The sequence below is a fragment of the Hemiscyllium ocellatum genome, chromosome 30 (assembly GCF_020745735.1).
Source record: "Hemiscyllium ocellatum isolate sHemOce1 chromosome 30, sHemOce1.pat.X.cur, whole genome shotgun sequence".
NCBI lineage: Eukaryota > Metazoa > Chordata > Chondrichthyes > Orectolobiformes > Hemiscylliidae > Hemiscyllium > Hemiscyllium ocellatum.
In genome coordinates, this window is record NC_083430.1 from 25,951,007 (window position 1) to 25,977,257 (window position 26,251).

General features: G+C 39.1%; 1 protein-coding gene across 12 annotated transcripts in view; it reads left to right on the forward strand.

Moving 5' to 3' along the window:
* macf1a (microtubule actin crosslinking factor 1a) overlaps window positions 1-26,251 on the forward strand; it is a 536,531-nt gene that overhangs the window by 460,789 nt on the left and 49,491 nt on the right. For all 12 annotated transcript variants that reach the window (XM_060847668.1, XM_060847672.1, XM_060847670.1 and 9 more), the window contains 13 exons: window positions 920-1,151; window positions 4,199-4,425; window positions 4,604-4,726; window positions 7,369-7,470; window positions 7,553-7,654; window positions 8,257-8,430; window positions 12,082-12,237; window positions 13,124-13,321; window positions 16,857-16,985; window positions 19,532-19,702; window positions 20,344-20,499; window positions 21,884-22,090; window positions 25,123-25,242. In XM_060847668.1, coding sequence (XP_060703651.1) covers window positions 920-1,151; window positions 4,199-4,425; window positions 4,604-4,726; window positions 7,369-7,470; window positions 7,553-7,654; window positions 8,257-8,430; window positions 12,082-12,237; window positions 13,124-13,321; window positions 16,857-16,985; window positions 19,532-19,702; window positions 20,344-20,499; window positions 21,884-22,090; window positions 25,123-25,242 — 2,097 coding nt within the window. The remainder of the gene's footprint in view (window positions 1-919; window positions 1,152-4,198; window positions 4,426-4,603; window positions 4,727-7,368; window positions 7,471-7,552; window positions 7,655-8,256; window positions 8,431-12,081; window positions 12,238-13,123; window positions 13,322-16,856; window positions 16,986-19,531; window positions 19,703-20,343; window positions 20,500-21,883; window positions 22,091-25,122; window positions 25,243-26,251) is intronic.

The following is a 26,251-nucleotide window of genomic DNA, read 5'->3' on the forward strand; positions in this document are numbered from 1 at the left end:
GCTTTGGGACATTCGGTTTTAAGTAAATAAGCTTATTTTGTCACACGTTACAAGAAATTAGCTTCATTCAGAGGACTTGTTTAATTGTGATGCATCAAATAAGTTTCTGTTTAATCTTTGGAAGTGAATAATTGTTTACTTCAACGAATATAATAACTAAGTAATTCATTATAAGTAGTCTTTCATTTTTTAGTTTGATAAAATGCAAAATTATGAAAAAAATTCAAGCATTTCTAATACCAAATTAACTAAATTACATGAGCTAAATTTATGTTGCAGATTTAATGATGCAAGTTTTATTTTTTATGCACCTGGATAAGAATGTAATTTTCAAAACTTTAATTCATTTGTAGATTATTCACATTCAGAGTAGATATTAACCATTGATTGTGACGACAGCATAATTTTATTAATCTCAAGAGTCCAATCTTTCAATAGTTCAAGTTATAGGAGAGTGAAAATGCCTAAAGAAAAATGACAAGTCTGTTTACTCAGAATAAATTCCCCTTACTCCAAATACAAATTCAAAATGCAAATGATGTGGAATGTGTGACTATTTTTGTAGCCTGTGTTTTGTTTAAATTGGAGCATCAATAATTCTTTGTTTCCTTTTCAATAATTCCATATTTTCTTCCAAATTGACTCAATCATAGAAATTCATATGAAAATTTGAGGTGACTTGGCTTTATTAAATTAATTAAACTACCTAGAACCTCAATGAGTTATTTATTATGCATTTTGACGCAAGAACAAATTTTACTTGCAGACAATCCAGAAGACTTGCAACAAAATGGTGTGCTAATCGTTGCATCACTCAAGCTTGCACTGATAATTTCTGCCGCATATTGCTTTAGATAAGGATGATTCTGAGAAAATTGTCAATGTTAACTGCATTTTCTCTTATTTATGATTTGTTTAGTTTCATGATAAGATTGATCCAATGTTGGAGTCTCTGGAACACATTGTTGATCGGATGCGAGCGCCTCCATCAATACCCGCTGAAGTTGAGAAAATCAAAGAGCACATCAATGAGAACAAAAATATTGCAATGGAGCTTGAAAAACTTCAACCATCTTTTGAAGCTCTTAAACGTCGTGGTGAGGAACTGATTGGACGGTCATCTGGAGCAGATGAAGATCCTGCAGCTAAAGGTATTGAATATTTAAGTTTTGAATTCCTACATAACAACAAGACTGATCATCATTGTAAAGGCTGCATTCAGTTTTTGCAATCCCACCTAATAATAAGCAATTTGTTTCCAGATTCCTGAATGTATTTCTCTAACGTTTAAAGCAAAATTAAAATCTGTTCATCTAATGTTAACTGTTTGCAATCCATTGTTCAGGATCTGGTGAATGGAATATTATCAGATTTATTAATGTAAAATGCTTTGGGATATTCTGAGAACGATATGCATGTTACCTGTTGTCAATGTCTTTTTTTAAAAACTTGGTGTTATTTTTGCCTCAATTTGTATTGCACCCAATTCAGGAAACATGAATGAATGAATGAAAAGAATTTGCATTTTGTGCAATGCCTTTCACCAATTCAGAACATATGTTAAATAGCATTAATGAATTGTTCTTGAAGTGTAGTCACTAGTCTAATATAGATAGTCAATTTGTGCAAGAGAAGCTCCAATTTTTAAAATGTGCAATGAATGGGCTTAATTCAGCTTTTGTCGCAATGTCAGTATTTTGAAAACCGATGGACTGAGTTGCCCACCTATCATGGTGAACTGACCTATTCAATTAATCAGTTTCATAGTTGAAAGAGTTCTTTATACATGCCATGGAAACATAGAAGATAGAGTAGGCTATTCAGCCAATCGAGCTCACGATTCAACAGGATCATGGATGATCCTTTATCACAATACCATACTCCTGGACTGTCCCACTCTGCCTTGACACCCTTCGCATGTAGACATCTATTTATTTCTTAAATATTTTTGGTGACCTGACCGCTGCCGCCACCTGTGATAAAGAATTTCACGGAATCACTGTCTTCTCAGTGGAAAAAATGTGTTCTCTCTCACTCTAAAATGCTTACTGCACACCCTGAGACTAAGATTTCTTGTTTGGGACCCCCTATCCAGGGGAAGCATTGTTTCTGCATTCAGTCTGTCTAACTCTGTCAGAATTTTATGTTTCAATGTAATCCCTTTTTTTTATATACTCCAAGTTAATATAACATCGTCAACCTAATCTCTCCTAATATGACATCCCAAGAATCAATTTGATGAACCTTCACTGCACTGCCTCTATGAAAGTATATCTCTTGGTCCATACCACACAATATTCCAGATGATCAGTTCCTCTAGTCATACAGTACGGAAACAGATCTTTTGATCCAACCTGTTCCTTTCCAAACATAATCCCAAGCTAAACTAGTCCCACCTGCCTGCTCCTTGCCCAAATCCCTCCAAGTTTTTTCTGTTCATGTATCTATCCAAATATCATTTAAATGTTGTAATTGTACCCACATCCTCAGGAAGTTCATTCCACATACAAACCACCCTCTGTGTTTAAAAAAAAATTGCCTGAGCTTAAGACTTTTTGGCTCCTGTACTCAAACTGCAGTGAAGGCCAAAGTACTGTTTAATTTCCTAACTGCCTGCTGTACCAGCATGCTTGCTTTTAATGGCTGGTGTGCAAAGACACCTTGCTGTACTTTTACATCAATACTTCCTAATCTATAACTACTTAAATGATACTGTGCAATTCAGTTTTTCTTAGCAAGAGAACAACTTCTTTTTACCACATGATACTGCAACTGCCATGCCCACTCTGTCAAATTGTCTAAGTATCCTTAAATCATCTTTACAGCCTCCTCCCCATTCTCAATCTAATTTGGTATCATTAGCAAATTTGGAAATATTACATTTGTTCCCCTCATCCAAATCGTTGATGGATGTTATGTAACTGGGAACAAGTACTGATCCTTGCAATATTCCATTTGTGCTTTCCATTCCAAAGGCGTTTGTTCCTACTGTTTCCTGTCTTCTAACCAATTCTCAGTGCATGCCATACATTACCGCCAATCCCAAATGCTTTGATTTTGTACACCAACATCTCAAGTGGAACTTTATCAAAGCGTTTTTGAAAATCCAAATAAAGCACACCCAATTGTTCACCCTCCTCTATTCTACAAATTACATCTTCAAAAAACTCCAGAAGATTTGTCAAACAAGATTTTCCTTTCATAAATCCTTGGTGACTTTGTGTAATCACATTGGTATTTTGAGTGTCCTTTTATCACATCATTTATAAAGACTCCAACACTTTCCCAACTGCTGACATCAGGCCAGTCTGTAACTTCCATTTTTCTTTATCCTTTTTTTTTTAAAAGTAGTTGGGGTTAGATTTTCTATTCTCCCGTCCACTGGGACTACAGAACTTTATAAGATGACAACCAATGCATCCATATTTTTCTGGCCACCGCCGTTGGTGCCAAGGGATGTGGAGTTATAGGGGATTTATCAACTTTCAGTCCCATTGATTTCTTCAGCATTTTGTTTTTACAAATACTAATCACCTTCAATACCTCCTTCCTAATGCACCCTTGCTTCCCTAGCATTTCTGGGAAATTGTGTGTATTCTTATGTGAAGACAGAACTGAAACAGTTGTTTAAGAGACCTGCCAATTCCTTGACTTCCATTATCAATTCTCCTGTTACAAACTGTAAGGGATCTACATTTGTCTTGAATAATCTGTTTCTCTTTTCATACTAATTTTGGTCACTTTTTTTTAAAAATGGATTTGAGTACTAATAAAAAGAGAGATGCTGCTTTTTATTTAGATTGAACATAATGTATCTAAACAGATTTGGTTGCATACATTTAGCAAAGGCTGCAGTAATTTTGTTTCTATATCTGAAATAGATGTTGATTGTTACAATTTGTTGCAGGTGACAGTAATTTTAAGACGATTTACCATCTAATACAAATGACCAAAGCTCTTTCCTGTTGCACGATTGAGGAGTAACTGATTCAATTTAGATAGGGTTCTAAACAGTCAGCTTTTTCAAACTGCACTGACTAGTCAGTTTCCAAAGAGTTTAATATTTGAAATATTACCCTTCATTGTCTGTTCTGATGGGTTCCTTTCTGGCAGTGTTCGATCCGTCTGTGACCATTGATCAGGAACAAAAACATCTTAAATATTCTAGCTTACTTTCTTCCAATCTGTAATCCTTTAGCCATTCAAGACAAATTGGATGAGATGGTATTTTACTGGGAAGATATCAAAAGTCGTGGTGAAGAGAGAGATATTAAACTATTAGATGTACTTGATCTGGCTGAAAAGTTCTGGTGTGACATGGCTGCCTTGCTGACCACCATTAAGGATACACAGGACATAGTGAGAGACCTGGAGAGTCCTGGTATTGACCCCTCAATCATTAAACAACAACAAGAGGCTGCAGAGGTATGGAAAATATTAAATTTTCACTGTTCTCTCAAATCTGTAAATATGCTCCAAATATTTATTTGTCTTGACTGAAATCCCAAAAATTGATTTTTTTTTTAATTTTGAAAAGTAGATTGTACTGTGGGAGCTGCTCAGGATTAATAACAATTTTCTGGTAATATTCTGTTGATTTCAGACAATTAAGGAGGAGACAGATGGACTCCATGAAGAACTAGAATTTGTAAGAATCCTGGGAGCAGACCTCATCTTTGCTTGTGGAGAGTTTGAAAAACCAGAAGTGAAGAAAAGCATAGATGAGGTAAAATAGTGCAATGAACTCGGATTAACTAATAACCTCAGTTATGATGTCCCTAGGTAATAAAGACCATAAAATGATTGAATTTTGCATTTAGTTTGAAAGAGGAATGCTTCTAAGACTTTTGTTTTTAAGAAGTAAATAAGAGAAATTACGACAACATGAAAGCAGAACTGACTAAAGCGGACTGGTGGCAGATCAAAAGGTTGGATAGAATAACCAAAGAATTGAAGAGGGAAATAATGCAGTACAAGAGAAAGCTGACCAGAAGCACAAAAACAGCTATTAGGAGACTCCATAAATATTTGAAGAAGAGTTTTAAGATTCAGTCATATCCCATTAAATTCAACAATGGCAAAAGTTACTCCTTTGTTGAAAAGAGAGAGAGATGGCAGGAAACAACATGCTACTTAACATCTGTCATAGAGAGAATGTTAGCTACTGTTAAATAGATTGTAGCAGAGTACTTGGGTAAGTTTCAAGGTAATCAGGCAGAATTAACATGGTTTTGTGAAAGATAAATCATATTTGACCAATCAGTTGGAGTTGTTTGAGGAGATGATCCTGCTATTAATTATGTTTGAGTGCATGTAAAATATTATTCATAATAATGATTAAATAATACATTCTGGGTTAAAGTGTATGGGATGAAGATAATATAGCATGAAATGAGAATTGATTAAGAAATAGGAAAAAGTGAGAATAAATGGCTCTTTTCATGAATGGCAGGTGGTGACTAGTGGTGTACCACAGGATCCTTACTATTCACAATGCATATATAAATGACCAAAATGAGGGAATCACATGTACCTTTTTCCAGAGTTGCTGATGACACAACTAGGCAGTATTGTTTCTTGTGAGAAAGATGTAAGAAGACTAAGGCGTCAATAAGTTGTGTAAATGGGCAAACGTATGGCAGATCCAGTAATAATCACTAACTGTGAAGTTATGTACTTTGTGCAAACAACAAAAAGGCAGAGTATTATTTAAATTATATAATGGGGAGTATGGCTGTACAAAGGGATCTGGGTGTCCTCATACACCAGTCAACAAAAGCAGACTGGCAGCTGCAACAAGCAATGAGGAAGGAAAATTGTATTTTGACCTTTTATTGTGAGAGGATTTGAATTCGGAAAGAGTGATGTTTTACTTCAGGTATACAAGGCCTTGGTTGGACCACATATGGAGTATCGCATGCAACTTTATCCTCTCTTTGGTAGGGAGACCATTCATGCCATGGAGGGAGTGCAGCAGATGTTCAAACGTCCAATTAAGGGAATGGCAGGCCAGCCCTCTGAGGGGAGATTGGTTCAACTGGGCTTGTATTCACTTGAGTTTAAAAAGTTGAGAAAAGATCTGATTGAAACATATAAAATTCATCAGGGCTGGACTAACTAGATGCAGAGAGGATGCTTTCCATGGTTGGAGATGCTAGAATCAGACGATGCATTAGAGTAGAGGATAGACCATTTAGGATTGAGAGCAAGGAAAGATTTCTTCACTCAACAAGTAGTGAACCTGTGGTATTCTCTACTACAGAAGGCTGTGGAGGCCAAGTCACTGAATATATTCCAGAAAGAGAGAGATGCATTATTAGGTTTTAAAGACTTCAAGTGGTATGTAGAAAGCAGGTTTGAGAGAAAAGATTGACCATCGCCCTATTGAATGGGGGAGCAGGCTCAAAAGGCCAAATTCCCTACTCCTGCTCCTAATTTCAATGATACCAGTTTGTTAGAACTTGATTGAGACATTAATGGGCATGAGACCAGTGGCTTATCAGTATTCTATTTTGAGAGTTAAATCTTGAAAAGAAATAATAGTAATTATGATAAAGCACTAAATGTAAGAAAGGGTGCTCAATTTATTATTTGTTAAACTGAGTAAACTGGGCAGCATGGTGGGTCAGTGGTTAGCATTGCTGCCTCACAGCGCCAGGTTCGGTTCCAGCCTCTGGCAACTGTCTGTGTGGAGTTTGCACATTCTCCCCGTGTCTGCATGGATTTCCTCCGGGTGCTCCGGTTACCTCCCACAATCCAAAGATGTGCAGGTGAGGTGAATTGGCCATGCTAAATTGCCCATAATGTTCAGGGATGTGTAGATTAAGTGCATTAGTCAGGGGTAAATGTAGGATAGGTGAATGGATTTGGGTGGCATACTCTTCGGACGGACGGTGTGGACCTGTTGGGCTGAAGGGCCTGGTTTCCACACTGTGGGGATTATTCATCTTCTTCATCGTCGTCGTCGTCGTCTTAAGATTAGGTTAGATTACTTGTTTTCAGGTACTGTTACTCCTCCACTTTTTCTGTAATTTCATCCAGTCTGACAAACCTTCTGGATCTCTGCATTCCTCCATTTCCAGCTTCTTGTATTTCCCTACTTTTTAATCATTTCCTCGTTGGTAGCAGTGCGTTTATCTACCAAGGGTCTTAGGTTTTGAAATTCCCTCTCTAAACCTTTTCACCTCTCTTCCTTTAAAATACTCCCTGAAACATATCTGACCAGAACTTGGGTAACCTGCCCCAATATCTCCTAAAGCATCTTATTTTATTCAGTTCTGCTTCTATGAAACAGACGATGCGATGTGGGTGGGTTGTGTTGTACCATCATATTTCCTTTCTAATGGATTCTATCATAAATATTTCTAGCTCAATTATGCATGGGATAACCTGAACAAAGCCTGGAAAGAGCGGATGGACAAACTGGAGGAGGTCATGCAGGCAGCTGTACAATACCAAGATTCACTGCAAGTAAGGAGTGTTCTGCATACCATCATTGCCTATGTGAATGAAGTACTAATTTGAATAATATTTTTTGATTTATGATGTTTAGGCAATGTTTGACTGGCTGGATAATACAGTGATAAAACTTGGTGAGATGTCTCCAGTAGGCACGGACATCAGCACTGTGAAGCAACAAATAAATGAAATGAAGGTGGGTTACTGTTACAGTAAAATAACATGCAACATACACAAAACATTAGAAAGAATCAACAAAATGAAACAAAAATAGTGCTCCACTTTTACTGTTTTTCTGTGGTTCACATACATTTCATCTTGGTTTTATCTAAAATAAACATTTACTCCTTTTAATGGATTGACAAGGTTACCTGATGTCCATCACTAGATTGTTCAATTCATTTGGACAGAGAATACCTGGACCATATTGAGCCAGGTGACAGGACTTTGCTGTGTTGGTTAACTTGGCCATTTTATGCAATGTATCAATGGCCTTACTATCTGCTTCAGAGCCATTAGGTCGCATTCTAAGTTAGTATAGAGTCAAATCCATTTGACTGTCTCCTTCATTGGTAGCTGTTGACATCACTGTTTACACACTCATCTGAAGTATTATAATTTGGTATTGCACATGCCAGAATTTTAAAAGTTGAGGTGCAAGCGTTAATGAACTTAGTTGGAAAGGGAAAATCATTGCAATATAGCTTTGATTTTAACTTTGTTACAATTTTATGTGTTAATATTTGATGTGCCCTTATAGATGACACTTAACTTTCTCACTGGACTTACACTCCACAGGAGTTTAAAATGGAGGTTTATCAGCAGCAAATAGAAATGGAAAAACTGAACCACCAGGGGGAGCTACTGCTTAAGAGAGCCTCAGATGACACGGACCGTGACATAATTCAGCAGCCGCTCACTGAGCTCAAACACCTCTGGGAAGATCTGGGCGAAAAGATTATTCGCAGACAGGTATAAGCGGCCTGCTACAATTAAGATTTCCAAGTACTGCTTTTAATGTGTGCATTATCAATACATAAATTGATATGGTGTAAAATACTTTGCCAGTGCTTCAGCCAATTATGACCTCTTAAAGATATGGAAAGTCATGACAGACCAATTTAAGTTGTATGCTCAGGTTCATGATTTGTACATGTATTTAAGTGCTGGAGGGAATTAAAGCAAAAACTATCAAGTTTTGACATTCACTACAATATGACATTGGCAAAGAATTCAAGTTCCATGTGTAAAGTGATGTGCAAATGCAGTAACGGTGCTGAGAGACCAAACTACTTCACACAGTGAGTTTTTAGGACATAGAATGTCTGGAAATGCGGTGGAGACCGGTTCAATTGAGGCTTCCAAGAGGGCAATTGTTTAATTTTGGGTACTAATGTTATGCAGGGATATGGGCAAAGGGGACGCAATTGGCAATAGATAACCGAGAAGGCTAAATAATAGTCGGTCCTGGCACAATGTGCCAGTGGTCTCCTGCACAGTAGTAATTGTCTGTCTTTGTGGTTCTGTTCTAAAGTACTTGACTTTGTTAATATCATATTAACAATGTGAATTCATACATCCATCACTTATCAAACCCCTCAGTATTAACAACTGAACAGTACGTGTTGCTTCAAGTCTAGCTTCAAAGGTGAACACAAGGCCCTGCCTAACCAAATGTTTCACATTGAGAGTGCTGCACAACTGCACCAGCTTCTTTCTGAGGGTGTGGACATTGCTGCTCAATGAAGAGTGCAGGAGTGCATCGCTGGAGCAGCACCAAGTATACCTAAAAATTAAGGGTTGAATTAGTGAAGCTACAAACAGCACTACCTGTGTGCCAAACAACATAAGCAGCAAGTGATAGACAGAGCTAAGTGATTCCACAACAACACATCAGAACTAACTCTGCAAATTTGCCACATCCAGTCATGATTGGTGGTGGGTTAATAAACAACTCATTGGAGAAGGTGGCTCCACAAATATCCCCAACTTAAATTGTGGAGGGAGCCAGCACATTAGTACAAAAGAACAAGGCTGAAGCATTCATGTCAACTTCAGCTAGAAGTGCCAAGTGGAGGATCCATCTCCGCCTCCATCAGAGGTCTTTAGCATCATGGATATATGTCTTTGGCCAATTCAATCCAGTCCATGTGATAAAATTAAATGGTTGAAGGCATTGGATGCTACAGGCCCTGGCAATGTTCCAGCAATGGTATTGTGTTCCAAAACCTGCCACCGCGAGCCAAATTGTTCCAACATGGACATGACACTGCCATCTACCCAATTATGTTGAGAATTGCCTAGGTATGTCCTACAGACAAAAAAAAATGGGAAAAGTTGCACGCAGCCAATTACCACCCTAGCAACCTGCTCTCAATCATCAACAAAGTCACAGAAGGTGTCATCAACAGTACTATCAAGCAGTATGGACTTAACATTAACCTACTTACTGACATCCTGTTTGAGTTGAGCCAGGGCAACTTAGCTGCTGACCTCATTGATGTTTTGGTTGAAACATGGGCGAACATGCTGAATTGGTGAGGGTAAGAGGGTCTGCCATGACTTCAAGATTACATTCAAACAAGTGTGGCATTAAAAAAACCTCTCTCAAAACTGGAGTCAGTGGGCATCGGGGAAAACTCCCCACTGGTTGGAGTCATACCTGACACAATGGAAGGTGGTTGTGATGGTTGGAGGTCAGTCATCTCCACTCCACAGCATCTCCCAGGAGTTTCTCAAGGTAGCGTCCTTAGTTGCTGTGTCACTAGTCTCCTTCATCAAGTCAGAAGTGGGGATGTTCACTGATGAATCATAACATTCAGCACCATTCATGCCTTGTTATTTTTTGTTGTAGTCCATACCCAAATGCAGCAGGATCTGAACATTATTGAGACTCTGGCTGACAAGTGGCAAGTAATATTTGCCCTGTACAAGTGCTAGGCAGTGACCCCAGTCAATGGCATTCAATGTTATTACCGTAACTGAATCCCCCCACGATCAACAACCATTGATCAGAAGCAGATCAGAACTAGACATTTTTTAAGTACTGTGGTTACAAGCATAGGTCAGACGCTAGAATGTCGTGCAGCAGGTAATTCATGTTCTGACTCCCTAAGTCCTGTCCATTATCTACAAGGCATAAATCAGGAATATGATGGAATACTCCCCACTTGCCTGGATGAGCACAACTTCAACAATAGTCAAGAAGCGTGATACCACCCAGGCCAAAGCAGTCCATTGATTAGCATCACATCCACAGCCATCAATTTTCTAAATCATAAATGCTAAGCAGCAGCACTATGTACCATCTACAAGACACACTGCAGAAATTTAACAAGGCTCCATTAACAGATTGCTACCGTCTGAAGGACAGCAGCAGTAGATACGTGCGAAGAACATCACTTGCAAATTCCCCTCCGTCAATTCTCAATCCTGATTTGGTAATATGTCACCATAGCTTCAGTATTGCTGAGTCAGAATCCTGGAATTTGCACCTTAACAGCATACCTACAACAGTTCCAGAAAACAGCTGACCACCACCACCTCGCAGCTAGAGATGGGCAATAAATGCTGGCCAACCAGCAATGCCCACATCTTGTGAGTAAATAACAAAAATAGAAGTGGAGATACCATCCTCGCACCCAAGCCTGCAAGGGGATCTCAAGTTTTTAATGGGCTGTCTGTGCACGTGACATCAGGACTTTTACAGTGAAGGAAGGGGTTATTAAGTAATCATTCAGTTACAACTTTAAAGCTTGTTTTATCTCTGGACAGTGAGACTATTCTTGACTTGGCCCTCCCAAACTTGGATCAGAAGGAGTTGAGAAGGTGATGGATCCAAGTAGATTATTACATTACCAGAGCTAGGGGACACATTAATAACTGAGATTAAGATTTTTTTCTAATCTGAAAATCTTGGGTCTTTGGACTTGTATTCCCCAGAGAGCAATGCAAGTGAAGCTTATTGAATATTGCTGAAACGACAGAGGTAGATTCCTGGCCACCAAGGAAGCCGATTATTATCGGGGTAAACAGGATGAAGTTAAAGCTACAGTTCAGATCAACAATGATCTTGTCTGATGTGACAGGCTGGGGGGGGGGTCAAATGGCATCCTCCCCCTAATTAAAGTATTCTACCCTCGTCTTTCCTTCCCTTACCACAAACTCACTGACTTTTATACATCTGTTTGTGGGCAGAATTAAGTTTAACCTTTTTTTTTGCAATTTCAATCAGGCAGGTCTGTTGTAGGACATATGGACTCCAAAGAAACTGAAAGCCCTTTCATCCTTTCTTTATCTCTTCCAAATTCATGGAATAGATTCTGGGAATGAACTCACACCCAGGCCATTATTGCTGCCTTAAGCTCAGGAATATAGGCATATGTGCCTACCTCTTACCAAGAAGCCTTGGATGGCATGTGTGTACCACACATGCCATTTTAGCATAAATACATCAATATTTGGTGTTTGATATCAATATTTGGTGTTTGATCATTTTTCTATATTCAGAATTATGGGGGATATTTCTTTACAGACCCAAGGAGAATTGTGGTGAATATTTCTGATAGCATAAACAAATATTTGATGTGAATGACTAATTCTGAACGTATTATTTCTACACAGCACAAGGTGGAGGGTGCCCTACTGGCACTGGGTCAGTTTCAGCATGCTTTGGCTGAACTTATGACCTGGCTGAATCATACAGAGGAGCTTCTGGATGGACAAAGGCCAATTACTGGGGACCCAAAAGCCATAGAAATTGAACTTGCCAAGCATCATGTATGTTAAAATAACATTGTAATGGCTATCAATGAAGTTATCCTCTGCAAAGATTTAACCTTCATAATTGTATAACCATTGGATCATACAATCGTATATAATTAATATCGTGTTGTAAAAGTAATAATAGGGTTTTGGATAATGTTCTTTGAGAAAACATAGCTGTTTGAAGCATTATATATGTTATGTTAATGTTGTCATTGTTCGTTTAAATTTTGTCTTAAATTTAAATTGTATTTTATTTGTCTTTTGAAGATCCATCGTAGTGCTCTTTGAGCTCAACCTCCTTTGCTAAATATGGTCTTCGGTCAACAAATGTATCATATGATGTCAAGAAGTGGAGTTGATCTTTGTATGTTGTGAAAGTGCATAATGACTGAATTCACCTTAGTAATCTAAGTGTTAAGGGAAATTAAATAAGGAGCAAAGAGCCAAGACCAATTGAACCTCCAGCCACCTAGGCAATCAATGAACGATGGTGAAATTGAGGATGGGGCAATTACTCCGAAAGCCAGTATCAGAAACATAAAGCTGTAAATCTGTATAGTAGGTAAAGGATGGTAGGGCAATAATGTAGAGAGCGACCACAACACATGACACAGAAAATTTGGATTTTCAAAACAAGGTGTTAAAGGATGAGAAGGTAGTATTGGGTGGCAAAGACTGGACACATTAAGAGTTAGAATAAAGATAAGTGTTTTACATGAAGTTCCAACATTGAGCAATAGACCTCAACACACCAGAGAGTTTGCCCACCATTCTCTTTATAGATGCTGAGGATCTTTTTGTCTTTTTCAATTATACTAGTTGCTTTAAAGTTTGTGATGTTGGGTCCAAATAACTGGTTTGTGCAATATTTGGTAAATGGATCTTTAACTCCCCACAGGTACTGAAGAATGATGTTCTTGCCCACAAGTCAACAGTGGACACTGTAAATAAAGCTGGGAATGAGCTTCTGGAGTCAAGTGCAGGGGAGGATGCCAGCAACCTAAAACGTCGATTAGATAAGTTAAATCAGAGCTGGCAGTCACTGCTTCAGAAAACTGAAGGGAGGGAACAACAATTGGAAGCTGCTCTCCAGCAGGTATTCAATAGCTGAAGAACTTTGGGAGACCTGTATTTATTAATACTTGAATAGGCAAAGTCAAGTTACAAGCAGTTTTTGTGTGGCACTGCTTAGGTTTCTGTTATATTCCTAATTCCTTCGTCTCCACTGCATCTGCTCCCAGGAGGACCAGGTCCAATACCGAACAACCCAGATGGCCTCTTTCTTCAAAGACTGCAATTTCCCCCCAGACGTGGTCAACGATGCTCTCCACCACATCTCCTCCACTTCCCGCTCCTCAGCCCTTGAACCCTGCCCCTCCAATCGCTACGAGGACAGAACCCCACTGGTCCTCACCTACCAACCTCCATATACATCGTATCATCCGTTGTCATTTCCACCACCTCCAAACAGACCCCACCACCAGGGATATATTTCCCTCCCCTATCAGCGTTCCGAAAAGACCACTCCCTCCGTGACTCCCTCGCCAGGTCCACACACCCCCACCAACCCAACCTCCACTCCCGGCACCTTCCCCTGCAACCGCAAGAAATGCAAAACTTGTGCCCACACCTCCCCCCTTACTTCCCTCCAAGGCGCCAGGGGATCCTTCCATATCCGTCACAAGTTCACCTGCACCTCCACACACATCATTTACTGCATCCGCTGCACCCGATGTGGCTTCCTCTATATTGGGGAGACAGGCCGCCTACTTGCGGAATGTTTCAGAGAACACCTAGATTAGATTAGATTACTCACAGTGTGGAAACAGGCCCTTCGGCCCAACAAGTCCACACTGACCCGCCGAAGCGCAACCCACCCATACCCCTACATATACCCCTTACCTAACACTACGGGCAATTTAGCATGGCCAATTCACCTGACCCGCACATCTTTGGACTGTGGGAGGAAACCGGAGCACCCGGAGGAAACCCACACAGACACAGGGAGAACGTGCAAACTCCACACAGTCAGTTGCCTGAGGTGGGAATTGAACCCAGGTCCCTGGTGCTGTGAGGCAGCAGTGCTAACCACTGTGCCACCGTGCCGCCTAAAATTAAAATTCTGGGACACCCGGACCAACCAACCCAACCACCCCGTGGCTCAACACTTCAACTCCCCCTCCCACTCCACCAAGGACATACAGGTCCTTGGACTCCTCCATCACCAGACCATAGCAACGCGATGGCTGGGGGGAGAGTGCCTCATCTTCCGCCTAGGAACCCTCCAACCACAAGGGATGAACTCAGACTTCTCCAGTTTCCTCATTTTCCCTCCCCCCACTCCGGCCTATCACCCTCACCTTAACATCCTTCCACCTATTGCATTTCCAATGCCCCTCCCCCAAGTCCCTCCTCCCTACCTTTTATCTTAGCCTGCTTGGCACACTTTCATCATTCCTGAAGAAAGGCTCATGCCGGAAATGTCAATTCTCCTCCTTGGATACTGCCTGACCTGCACTTTTTCAGCAACACAGTTTCAGCTCTGATCTCCATCTGCAGTCCTCACTTTCTCCTTAGGTTTCTGTTATAAAACATTTAATCTGTATTTGCCTTTGCTATTCATCCTGAGGCTAATTATAAATTAATTGACATATATTTAAGATAGCTTGCAGATATCTGGCAGTATGCCAATCTGTAAGCTTCTCTCACCAAATCCTACTGACTGGATCTGAAGCCTTAAAATTACAGTGAGCAAGAAAGGCCACTTATTTGGCTATAATCCAGTTTCCTTTGCTTTCCTGTGTACTCTTTTTTTTGCATAGGTACCCCAGGAGCATTTATCAAATCCTCTTACTGTTAAAGTAACGTACTGCAGATGCTGGAAATCCGAAATAAAAACTGTAATCATACAGCAGTTGAGACAGCATCTGTAGAGATGTAACTTCAAGCTTCAGTTTTCTGAAGGAGATTTATATCAGACTTGAAATGTTAACTCTATTTCTCTCTCCACAGATGCTGCCAGATCTGCTGAGTTTTCCTAGCACTTTAGTGTTTAGATGGAATAAAAACATTCAATAGGCACTTTATGGGAAATTCCTCATTTCAAGTTTCTTGAGATTACTCTGATCCTGAAGTGAACAATTTATTCTCAGCTGCTAATGGGCTTGCTTTCCTTTTCTGTTCCTAGTCAGGTAACTTAGAATTAGAATTAGGTTTTACTGTCATGTGTATTCAAGTACAGGAGTCAGTGAAAAGTATACAAAGTCATCATTCCTGGCACCATTGTAGGTGCAAAATAGAAAAATAAAGAAGAAACTTCTGATACCAGGACTGATTTTCAGTGTGAGGATTACTGCAGAATGAATTGCTCTATATTCTGCCTTCAGTCACTTAACTGCAGACTGACTTGTATCTAAGAATTAGAAAAACTGTAACCTTATTGTACAGGGACTTTCTGTGGACATTGTTCTTTCCAGAGTTCATGTCTATGGCAGTATTAATTTCATGAGCCTTCTATCCAGATAGAAATGCCCTTTAGCTACTTTGTAAACCTCTAACATTTTATCTCAGAATTAAATTGATAATACCAGAAACACACACACACAGTATAACTGTTTATAAAAGTTGACATTCTTAACATCTCCCTGTGAGACTTGGAAACTGATGGTCTTATCTTTGCAATCTGAACGTGGTAAACCCTTTTTTCTCAGTAAATTAGTCTGGGCCCCAAAGCAGCCAAGCTACCCAAGCAGGTTGTCACGTAGAATTCAGAGCAGGACACAGGACCATTTTTCTCATTTTTACCTTAAGGCTGTACCAGATGATAATGATATAATGAACTTGTTTATAATACATTTTAGCCAGTGTTTGCACCTGCCTCTGATTTTTATATAATTCAGAATGTCGTGACTTTTTTTTTTAGATTTCAGCATCAACTGTTAAAGATTTGTCTCTCTGTATCTTTGCCTCTTTTTGTTTTGACGCACTAAGGATTCTTGAATTATTTCTCCCAAAATGTGCAACTACAGTAAATGGTTCTCCACATTGCACTGCATCAGCTGCCTGTATGTCCGCTCCAGTAACCTGACTCTATTCTGCATTATTCTCCAGTTTTCTGTGCTTGTAAATTGGTATTGTTTGTTTTAATGCCTATAGTCAAATAATTTATATAAACAGAAATTAAAACACATCAGTGAACAAATGTAGGTCTAAGTCACCATCCAACAATTTGATGACTTATACCTATATGTTTTCTTTCTCTCTACTATCCATTTTTTTTTAATCCAACTCCATTCCCTTGAATACAGTGTTGCCTTCATTTTTGCAACATTTCACAAAAATTATAGAATCTCTACAGTGTGGAAACAGGCTATTAGGCCCAACAAGTCCACACTGATCCTACAAAGAGTATCCCACCCTTTTTGATATAATTTTAGTACTTTAACTGTAGGTTGCTTTGTAAGCTAAGTTGTTTAAGTTATGATCTATTTGAGTAGCTCGTATTTATTTATAGTACTTTATCTCATGGATTCTTCTGGCATGGACATTGGATTTCTGTATTCTGAGTGGATATCAGCAAACTTCGTGAGACAGCTGGTATGTTTTTCTGAACAATGCTTCTTGTTTCACAGGCTGAAAGTTTTCATAGCGAGATTGAGGATTTCTTGCAGTGGTTGAGCCGAGTTGAAAATCAGTTGGCAGCATCTAAATCCACTGGAGGTTTACCTGAGACAGCCAGAGAACAACTCAATGTCCACTTGGTAAGTGATTTGTAATCTCCTTCAAAAGCGCAGGATTTGCAAAACCAATTTATTTTAATAGCTTCATCAAAAAGCAAAAGAAAATAATTACAATCTCGGTTTAAAGAGGCAGTATCAGAGCTTGAGACCCAGGCAGTTGAAGGCACAGCTACCAGTGATGCTCAGAAGGCAGGAATTTGAATGAATGTCCACATCTCAGCAGGGTTAAGTTTCTGGTGACGTTACAGAGAAATTTGAAAATAAGGAGCTGTATTACTTACCCAGGGGCTCTGTAGGTCATCAAGCACAGGGTGATGAATGAATAGGATTTGGTGCCGGTGTGAAGAAAGGTAACTCAGTTTCAGAAGAACTTAAGTTTGCAGATGGCAGAATATGAGAGACAGGCCAAAAGCTTTTTAGAATATGCAAATCCAGAGGTGGCAAAGGCATTGATGAGAGTTTAAACAACAACATAAGTGAGCCAGGGACCGAGTTGGCAGTTGTAGCCATGTCCCAGATTTGATTGAAAACTCATTTTGGGTCAAATATAACATGAGTTTCAAACCTTCTAATCCAGCCTACAAACAGTTGGCAAGATGAGGGGTGGCAATGGATCTAAGGTTTATGGTGGGGACTGGAGACATGAGCTTCAATTGTCCCAGTAATATTTGGAGAAAATTTATTTTCATCTAATACTAAGTATTTAACAAATATTCTAACAATTTAGAGACAGAATAATAGTGGGCTCAAGATAAATGGTGATGAGATAAAATCAGATGTCTTCAGCAAATGTGGGGAAGCTGGTCCATCCTACTACTCAGTATATTTTCTGGAAGCCTCCTCCTATGATGGAAAGAATAGCTCAATGCAGACAGAAGTTGGGGGAGGAAACTTGGTAAAATGCCATGAAGGGAATTGAATCGCAAGTTCACAGTGCCAGACCCAGCCTAGACAAAGGGTAAAAACAATGACTGCAGATGCTGGAAGCCAGATTCTGGATTAGAGTGGTGCTGGAAAAGCTCAGCAGTTCAGGCAGCATCTACTCCTCAGATGCTGCCTGAACTGCTGTGCTTTTCCAGCACCACACTAATCCAGCCTAGACAAAGATTGTCGATGAAAATTTGTTACGAAAGTAGATAACTGTGCAAGGGGTAAAGTTCAATTGGCCATGGCCTGATACTTTTAAAGCAGACACCTCAGATATCCCCAATGAAAATGGCAGTTTAAGTCTAGTCGTCAGTTCAAGAATTCAGACTCAAAATAGAAAACTAAACCTCATATGACAACATGGTGCGCAAAGATGCTTCAACTAGAGTTTAATGAGGGGACTTGCCCAAACAAATTGAACAATCCATGTATCTTTCTTTAATGTATTTGTTCCTTCTGTTTCCAGTTCTCTTTCTCTCAATTACCAACACTTCTTGAGCAAATATTTACCAGTCTCTCTCTAAATATTTATAACATGCTGTAGAGTTGTGCACTCAATTTTATCATTTTCCCCCATCAATCATCACCTTGGGAAAAAGTGTGCTTACTACTGTTCTACAAATTGCATTGAATTACTCCCCTTCTTCAGGATGCAATGGTACTACAACTTTATTGGGTTTAAATTCTGCAATTCCTTCCCTGACACCATTTTGGGTGTGCCTATGGCACACGGACTGCAATGATTTAAGAAGGCCACTTGTCACTATTTTCTCAAAGGTGGCTAGGGACAGGCATTAAATGCTAGCCAGCCAGTGACATCCACATCCCAAGAGTGGATTTAAAAGAACCTTAAAAAAAACTGCATCATACTAAATAAATAAAAGAATGTGAATGTAAACTTGAACCAGTCATATTTATGCATCATTTGATTTTGGACTGGCATTCTGATGTACAGTATTAATGAGATAATGCCATTGTAAGAAATGGTTAGCACCACTGCCTCACAGTGCCAGAGACCCAGGTTCAATTCCCGCCTCAGGCGACTGTCTGTGTGGAGTTTGCACGTTCTCCCTGTGTCTGCGTGGGTTTCCTCTGGGTGCTCCGGTTTCCTCCCACAGTCCAAAGATGTGCAGGTCAGGTGAATTGGCCATGCTAAATTGCCCGTAGTGTTAGGTAAGGGTGGGTTGCGCTTCGACGGGTCGGTGTGGACTTGTTGGGCCGAAGGGCCTGTCTCCACACTGGAAGTAATCTAATCTAATTTTCACTCAAATTGTGTATTAAACAGATATATTGATGTGTCTCTTCCTAATCTCTCTCAATCCCTTGACTGTGTTATGGAAAACAAAATGCAAGATATCAAATAGCTATTCTGTATATTTAAACTTCATAGTATTGCACAAGCTCTTTCATGAAAGGCATCTAATACTTGTTTGCCAGCATATCCTGCTCTAAATAACACGTAACAAAATAATAATAATTGTAGAGATCTTTTGTTTACAAACAATGAGCAGATCATTGTAACTAAAAAGGATTAGGTTGGATGATAGGAAATTTGATTTCTTGAATACTGACGAGTAGTATTGTAGGTGGCAATGAATCACTAGGATTGACTGTAAAAATTGCTTTGTTTTAATCTTTAGGAACTCTACCGGGAATTCTATGCTAATGAGGAGACATACAAGAACTTGCTGGAGAAAGGCCGGCTGTTGCTGAGTGCTCGAGATGATGCTACAGGATCTAATGTCGAACAGTGTGTCACGTTATTAGAACAGAAGTGGCAACTGATGAGCACCAAGATAGAGGAAAAGAAGGTAGGAGTGCCAATAGTGTTAGAAGGGCCAACAGTGGGAGGGTAGGAATATTATTATGAGTAGGAAGATGGTGCCTTTTAAAAAGGACTGTAGTGTCCATTCTTAATGTTTCTCTCCAGCAATCTTGGATTTTTATTGACATAAATAATTGTTTGAAGAGAAGAGTTACAGGATTACAAGTAAAGAAGTTGTGGGTGCGGTGGGAATCAGCTCCATGGAGAAGTAGCATATATTAATGAATGAAATAGTCGTCATCTATGCTATAATAATAGTATCGAGGGTGTGGTGCTGGAAAAGCACAGCAGGTCAGGCAGCAGCCGAAGAGCAGGAGAATCTTTCCTATCTATCCGCTCCACCCTCCTCTTTGACCTATCATCTTCTCTCTCACCTCCCTTTACCTATTGCAATCCCAAATACCTTCCCTCTAGCCCCACCCCCTCCCATTTATCCCTCGGCCCACCTGCCCACAAGTTTCATTCCTGATAAAGGGCTTTTGCTAGAAATATCAATTCTCCTGTTCCTCAGGTGCTGCCTGACCTGCTGTGCTTTTCCAGCACCACACACTCGACTCCGATCTCCAACATCTACAGTCCTCAATTCCTACTGTAGTAATTGTATAACTTCTTTGTTTTTATTTTCAGACCAAGCTAGAAGATGCCCTCAGTCTTGCAACAGACTTTCAAAATTCCTTGCAAGATTTCATTAACTGGCTTACTCAAGCAGAGCAAAGTCTGAACATCATAGCTCCTCCTAGTCTTATCGTTGATACAGTACTTTTCCAGATAGATGAACACAAGGTATTGGAGGTTCTGGATTATTCTTGATTTAGAGGAGCTAATGTTGGCAGATAGTCTCATGTTATGGGGTGAGGATTGTTCAGAAGTGGTATTGTCTCAATCCAGGGGCCAAAGAATCATGAGGCTGCTTCATTTCACTTGCTTCAAAGGAGAATCAAGTGACTGCTTCAATATGGAGCTGAGGGACTAGGAGTCTGTTCAGTGCCTGGGACTGGGGATAGTGGTCGCTCGGTATTTTGGGGATTGAGCAACAGCTCAATGTGTGCGTCAGACTCTAGGTGACCAGTGACACGGTAAATGTTCAATACATGGGACAGGGTCACTGCAAAAGACTTGGGAAGGAGCAGGGAGACAGCTTGATTGTCAGGACAAAAATACAGCTACTGCTAAATACTTGGCTCAGGGACTGGGACTTGATACCTGGATTGATATGACTGTGCTGTATGCAGCACAAGTCGACTGTGCTCTTTGGGAGACAGGACAACTGATCAATATGCTGTATAAGATAGCTACTCGATAGTCAGAATGAGGATGGAGTGACTGATCATACACAGGGCAGGGACTGGGAGACTGATCAATACCAGAGATAGAAGGACTGTAGCAATTCAGAAGAGCTACCACACCTCAGATTTTTTTAAAACAAATCCATGCGCTAAAGCATTTTCCACATTTTCTTTGCATTTGGTTTCAGAAGGTACATTAATTGAGTTGTGCTTTAAACAAGAATTCATGATTAATGGAATGATTATAAAGAGCTGAATTTAATGTTACAATCTGTTTAACAAAATTCTTAGTCAAGTTGCAAATACATTTAAATATTTTTACTACAGTCAAAAATGAGACTTTGAAAATATTAAAAGTCATATAATGCCACAACCGAGAAATGCTGAGGGAAATAAAAGCAGAATTGGAGAAACTCCAAGTCTATGAAGCATCTGTGGTGAGAGAAACAAAGTTATCATGTTGAGTCCAGAGTGATTCCTTGAAGAATCATATTGGACTGGAAACATTCAATCTGTTTCTTGCAGCACAGGTGCAACAAAACCTGCTGAGTTTTTCCACAATGGTTTATTTCTAATTTCTAGCATCTGCTTTTATTAGCAGAAGAGCTGTTGTGCTCCCCACTGTACCCCCAGCAAAGGGGCTTGTCTCCTTGTACTCCACAGGCTCAGCTGTGCTGTTGTGGGTTTTTCCACATGAAGAAAAGGTAAATAAGAAGAAGTAACCAGCAGGTTACAAAATGATACTGCGTAAGGGCTAGCTACAAAGTAGCACTTTGACCACTTGCAGCATGCTTTCTTTCCATTTGATGATGAGTCCTCAGAGTGTAAAACAAAGACAAAGGTGCAAATATATTTAGCTAATACTTATTACTATTTTCCAGATATTTGCTAATGAAGTTAATTCTCATCGTGACCAAATTATTGACCTGGATAAAACTGGAAATCAGTTAAAGTTTCTCAGCCAGAAACAGGATGTGGTTTTGATTAAAAACTTGCTCTTTAGTGTGCAATCACGGTGGGAGAAAGTGGTGCAGCGTTCTGTTGAGAGAGGAAGAGCACTTGATGAAGCCAGAAAACGTGCAAAGCAGGTATGCAGAATCAAAATGAATATGTTCCTGTATTTTCCCTGACCTGTTTTCTAAAAACACTCCTTTGTGTAGACTTGTTGGTATGTTGAAATATGTTATCACCTCCTGCATCTTTCCCAAAACTTTATATTTGAATCCCTCTAATCTGATTTCCACCTCACTGCAGCATTGAAACAGCTCTTAACGAAGTAATATTTGTTATTCTTCATGACGGTGACAAAGTTAAGTTATCCATCCATGTCCTAGTTGACGTGTCAGTAGCTTCTGATGTTGGTCTTGCTCACATTCCTCTTACTGCTCCTTTCCATTGTCATCCAATTAGGTGAGTCTGCACCTACCTATTTCTATTCTTATGTATCTCATTGTGTCACTTAGTGCCTTCTCTTCTTACTCCTACACTACTAACGATGTCTGCCAAAGATCTATTTTGATCCCCTCCTTGGTATGCAAGCTTCCCCTTAGCATTATCAGCAAACCTACCATTTCTGTCACATGTATGCTAACAACATCCAACTGTACCTCACTACCACCTCTCTCAACTCCTCCACTTTTAACTTGTATCTAAATTGAAATTGGGTAAGTGCAGAGGTCTCCCAAAAATTGCAGATTAAAGGCAAAGAAACAGGTGGGGAAGGATTGAAGAACAGCAGTAAGAATTTTAACATTGAGGTGTTGTTAGACTGGGAGCAAGTATAGCTCAGTGAAAATGGTGTGAGACAACCAGTATGGAATGAGCAAAGATTTCATCCATTTGAACGTTTGGCATACCAAAGCCTTCAATTGTTGCCACAAGTTCCACTATGAGGTTGAACCAGACTGGACACAAGCTCAGTGCCATTTGATTACAAGATGAGTTTGCAACCACTTATCTATACCATCACCTCAGATCATCTGTTTCCCTCCTCAACTCACTTGCTGCTGAACCCCAATCGTTTGCATTGTTACCTCTAGACTTGACTATTCCAGTGCATTTTTGGGCAGCTTGTCTCACTCTAATTTCTAAGCTTGATGTTATTCAAAACACTATTGCCCTTATTTATCCTTATTTACGTTGTACTATACCATGGCAGGTGGTGGAATTTGAATTCGATTTTTGAAAAGGTCTGGAATAAAGTGTCTAATAATGAACATCAAAGAATTGTCAATTTTTGGAAAAAGCCATCTTGTTTGCTAATGTTTCAGAGTGGGAAATTACTGTACATAACTGGTCTGGCCTACCTATGAATGAATTTTTGCTTTCAAGTTCTGCTTGTCAGTCATCCAGTGCTTGTTGATCTACGCTGGCTTCCAATTGAGAAATGCCTCATTTTAAAATTCCAATTCCTTTTCATAAATCTCTCCATGTCCTTGTCCCTCATTTCTATAATTTCCTCCAATCCCATGACTCTCTTAAGATCTCTGCACTCATTCAATTTTGACTTCTTGGGCATCCCAATTTCAATTACTCCACAGCTGGAGGCCATTCTTTAACTACCAACTCCGTTAAACATTGGTAACCCTCCTGAAACCTGACTACGTCTCTTTCACTTTTTGAATATTCCTTAGAAGCTACCACATTAACCAAGACTTACAGATGCTGATGTTGAACTGGGGTGTGCAAAGTTAAAAATCACACAACACCAGGTTATCGTCCAACAGGTTTAATTGGAAGCACTAGCTTTGAGTGCTGCTCCTTCAGGTGGTTGTGGAGTATAAGATTGTAAGACACAGAGATTATAACGAAAGTTTACAGTGTGATGTAAATGAAATTATGAATTGAAAAAGACCGGGATAGTTTAAGTCTCTCATCTGTTAGAATGACCATGTTGTTCTCAGTTCGTTCTTATGTAAATTGCAAAGTTTTTTTTTAAAAGTTACATTCTCAAGTGAACTTTAACAATTGGCATCTGTCAGCCCAGATAATGTATTGAAGGTGTAAGCTGCACTGTGTGATACTGTCTGTGCTGCAATGTTTATACTGATTCTAATCTAAAAAAATGAATTTACAGAATTTTACATAGATTCGTGCAGTTTTTGAGCGAAGTAAAATGTAATTCTGCAAGCTCAAATTCACCCCACAAACTTGTGTGTGTGGGGAGGGGGCGTGGGGGGGATTGTTGTGGGTGCATGTGTGTGAGGACACTCAGTCTCTCACACACTCCTACAGACACGCATGCATCCTCTCTCAGACTTATACCCATTTATGCTCTCACTCTCACACTGCACCGACTTCCCCACAGACACTCTCAATCCTCTTTTTTTCCCCCCCCCACCCCAAACACCTGGTTGTCATGAAAAGCTCTATATAAATGCACCTGTGTGTCTTTCAAAGTAATGATATTAAAAATGCAAATGACAATAATAAGATGCTGTTCTTTAATGATTGCAATGAAAATTAATTTACTACCTGTGATATTACAGAATGTAAGTCTTGCCAATACGGTCTTCCTGTATCGGGCAGGGAGGAGAATATTTCCATCAAGAACCCTCCAACAGTCCTGTCAGTAGTAATAATAGTTTACTGCCTTAGAAATATCTTTGCAATACTTGGATTACAGAAAAATTTCTTACCTTTCCTAGGTTAACTTGGTAAAGGTCCTGTACACTATTAAATCATAATTTCTGGTTTATATACCTTAGATTAAACACAGACTTTTGAAATTATTTTTGTTGGCACTAATACTTTGAATATTAATGTCCTTTTCAATTCCTGATCTGCACTAACCATGAACAGTGATCAGTCTCTTTAAAAGTTTTTATTCTTTATTTAATTTGAGTTATGCCTGGAAATGAAACTGACTGAAGAGCATCTAAAGTGCAAAATTTGGATATTTTTCTCAAGTTAATTTTGTCTTTTTTTTAATAGAACCTTTTTAATTTTTGATATTTTTAATTTACTTTACACCAATCCACCTTGTATTTTGTGAACTTTCAGTGGTCAAATAGTTTGATACAAGACCAATGGGTTCTGCTGCAGTTTCCTGACTAAAATAAATGTTTTGTTTCTGAGCCAATTGAATTTAATTCTAAGTATTGTATTTTTCTATCTTCAGTTCTTTGAAGCCTGGAAAAAGTTGATTGACTGGCTAGAGGAGGCAGAAAACAATTTGGATACTGATCTTGAAATTTCCAATGATCCAGATAAAATAAAATTGCAGCTGTCAAAGCACAAGGTAAGAAATCTGCTGAATTCTGATTCTTTAAAGTTTAAAATACAATTTCCATTGTCCTCACAAATATTCCCTTTTCCTATCCTCGGTTGAGCATGGTGACTTTTTTTGAATAACCTTCTGAGGAATTCTGATGCCAGTAGTAACAACCTCCATACTATCCTGTTTGACATCTAATTTAGCTGGATTCAAGGCCATTTTAGTGTCTCATTATTTGGTGCCATCACCTAGTGCAGGAAATCGAATACAGCCAATAACAAGGACTTGATGCTTAGTCATTCAAATAATAACTATGGGCTAGTCAAAGTGGGAAAGGAATTTTTTTGTGAAAACAACACCATTCAAAAGTCTGGAGGTATAAATATTGTGTCCATGGTTGTTCGATATAGATATCTAAATTGAATTTTTCTTTTCAGTTTCAAAATCATCTGAAGAATTTTCCACTAATAAGTGATAATAACCACCAAACTATGTACAGGCAACAATCTTTTTTTTCTTTCTTTGCAATTTGACCTGAGTTTGTTAGGGTTTAAAATGATGGAAATTCTATCCAGTACTTAAAGAGCTTGGTGTTAGCAAGTTTCACGAGGGAAAAAAAAAGCCAATTAATCAAAAGTATAATCTACCGATTTCCAATTCCTCTTGCATATGGGTACAGAATGACTCAATTTTTTTTTTAAACTTAACTGTTTTCTCCTTTTTACAATCGTAAGCAAAATTATGATTGGTGCATAAAGTTGTCTGGTCTTTAACCATTCATTTGAGAGTGTGAGGAGTTGTACTATCTTAACCTGATTTTTAGATTATCCTTACTTGAGTGTTTTGCATCCTTCAGTGCATTGTGAACGGAGTTGAGCGAAAACTGAAATTTTCTTCTTGTGATCTCTATGTTTTTACATATTTCTTCAGGAGGATCAACAATTAAATATTTGGCATTTTTAAATGTTGTTACAAATTAAGATTTTCATTTATAATGAGTGCAAAGCTCATTCCACACTTGCAGCCATTACGA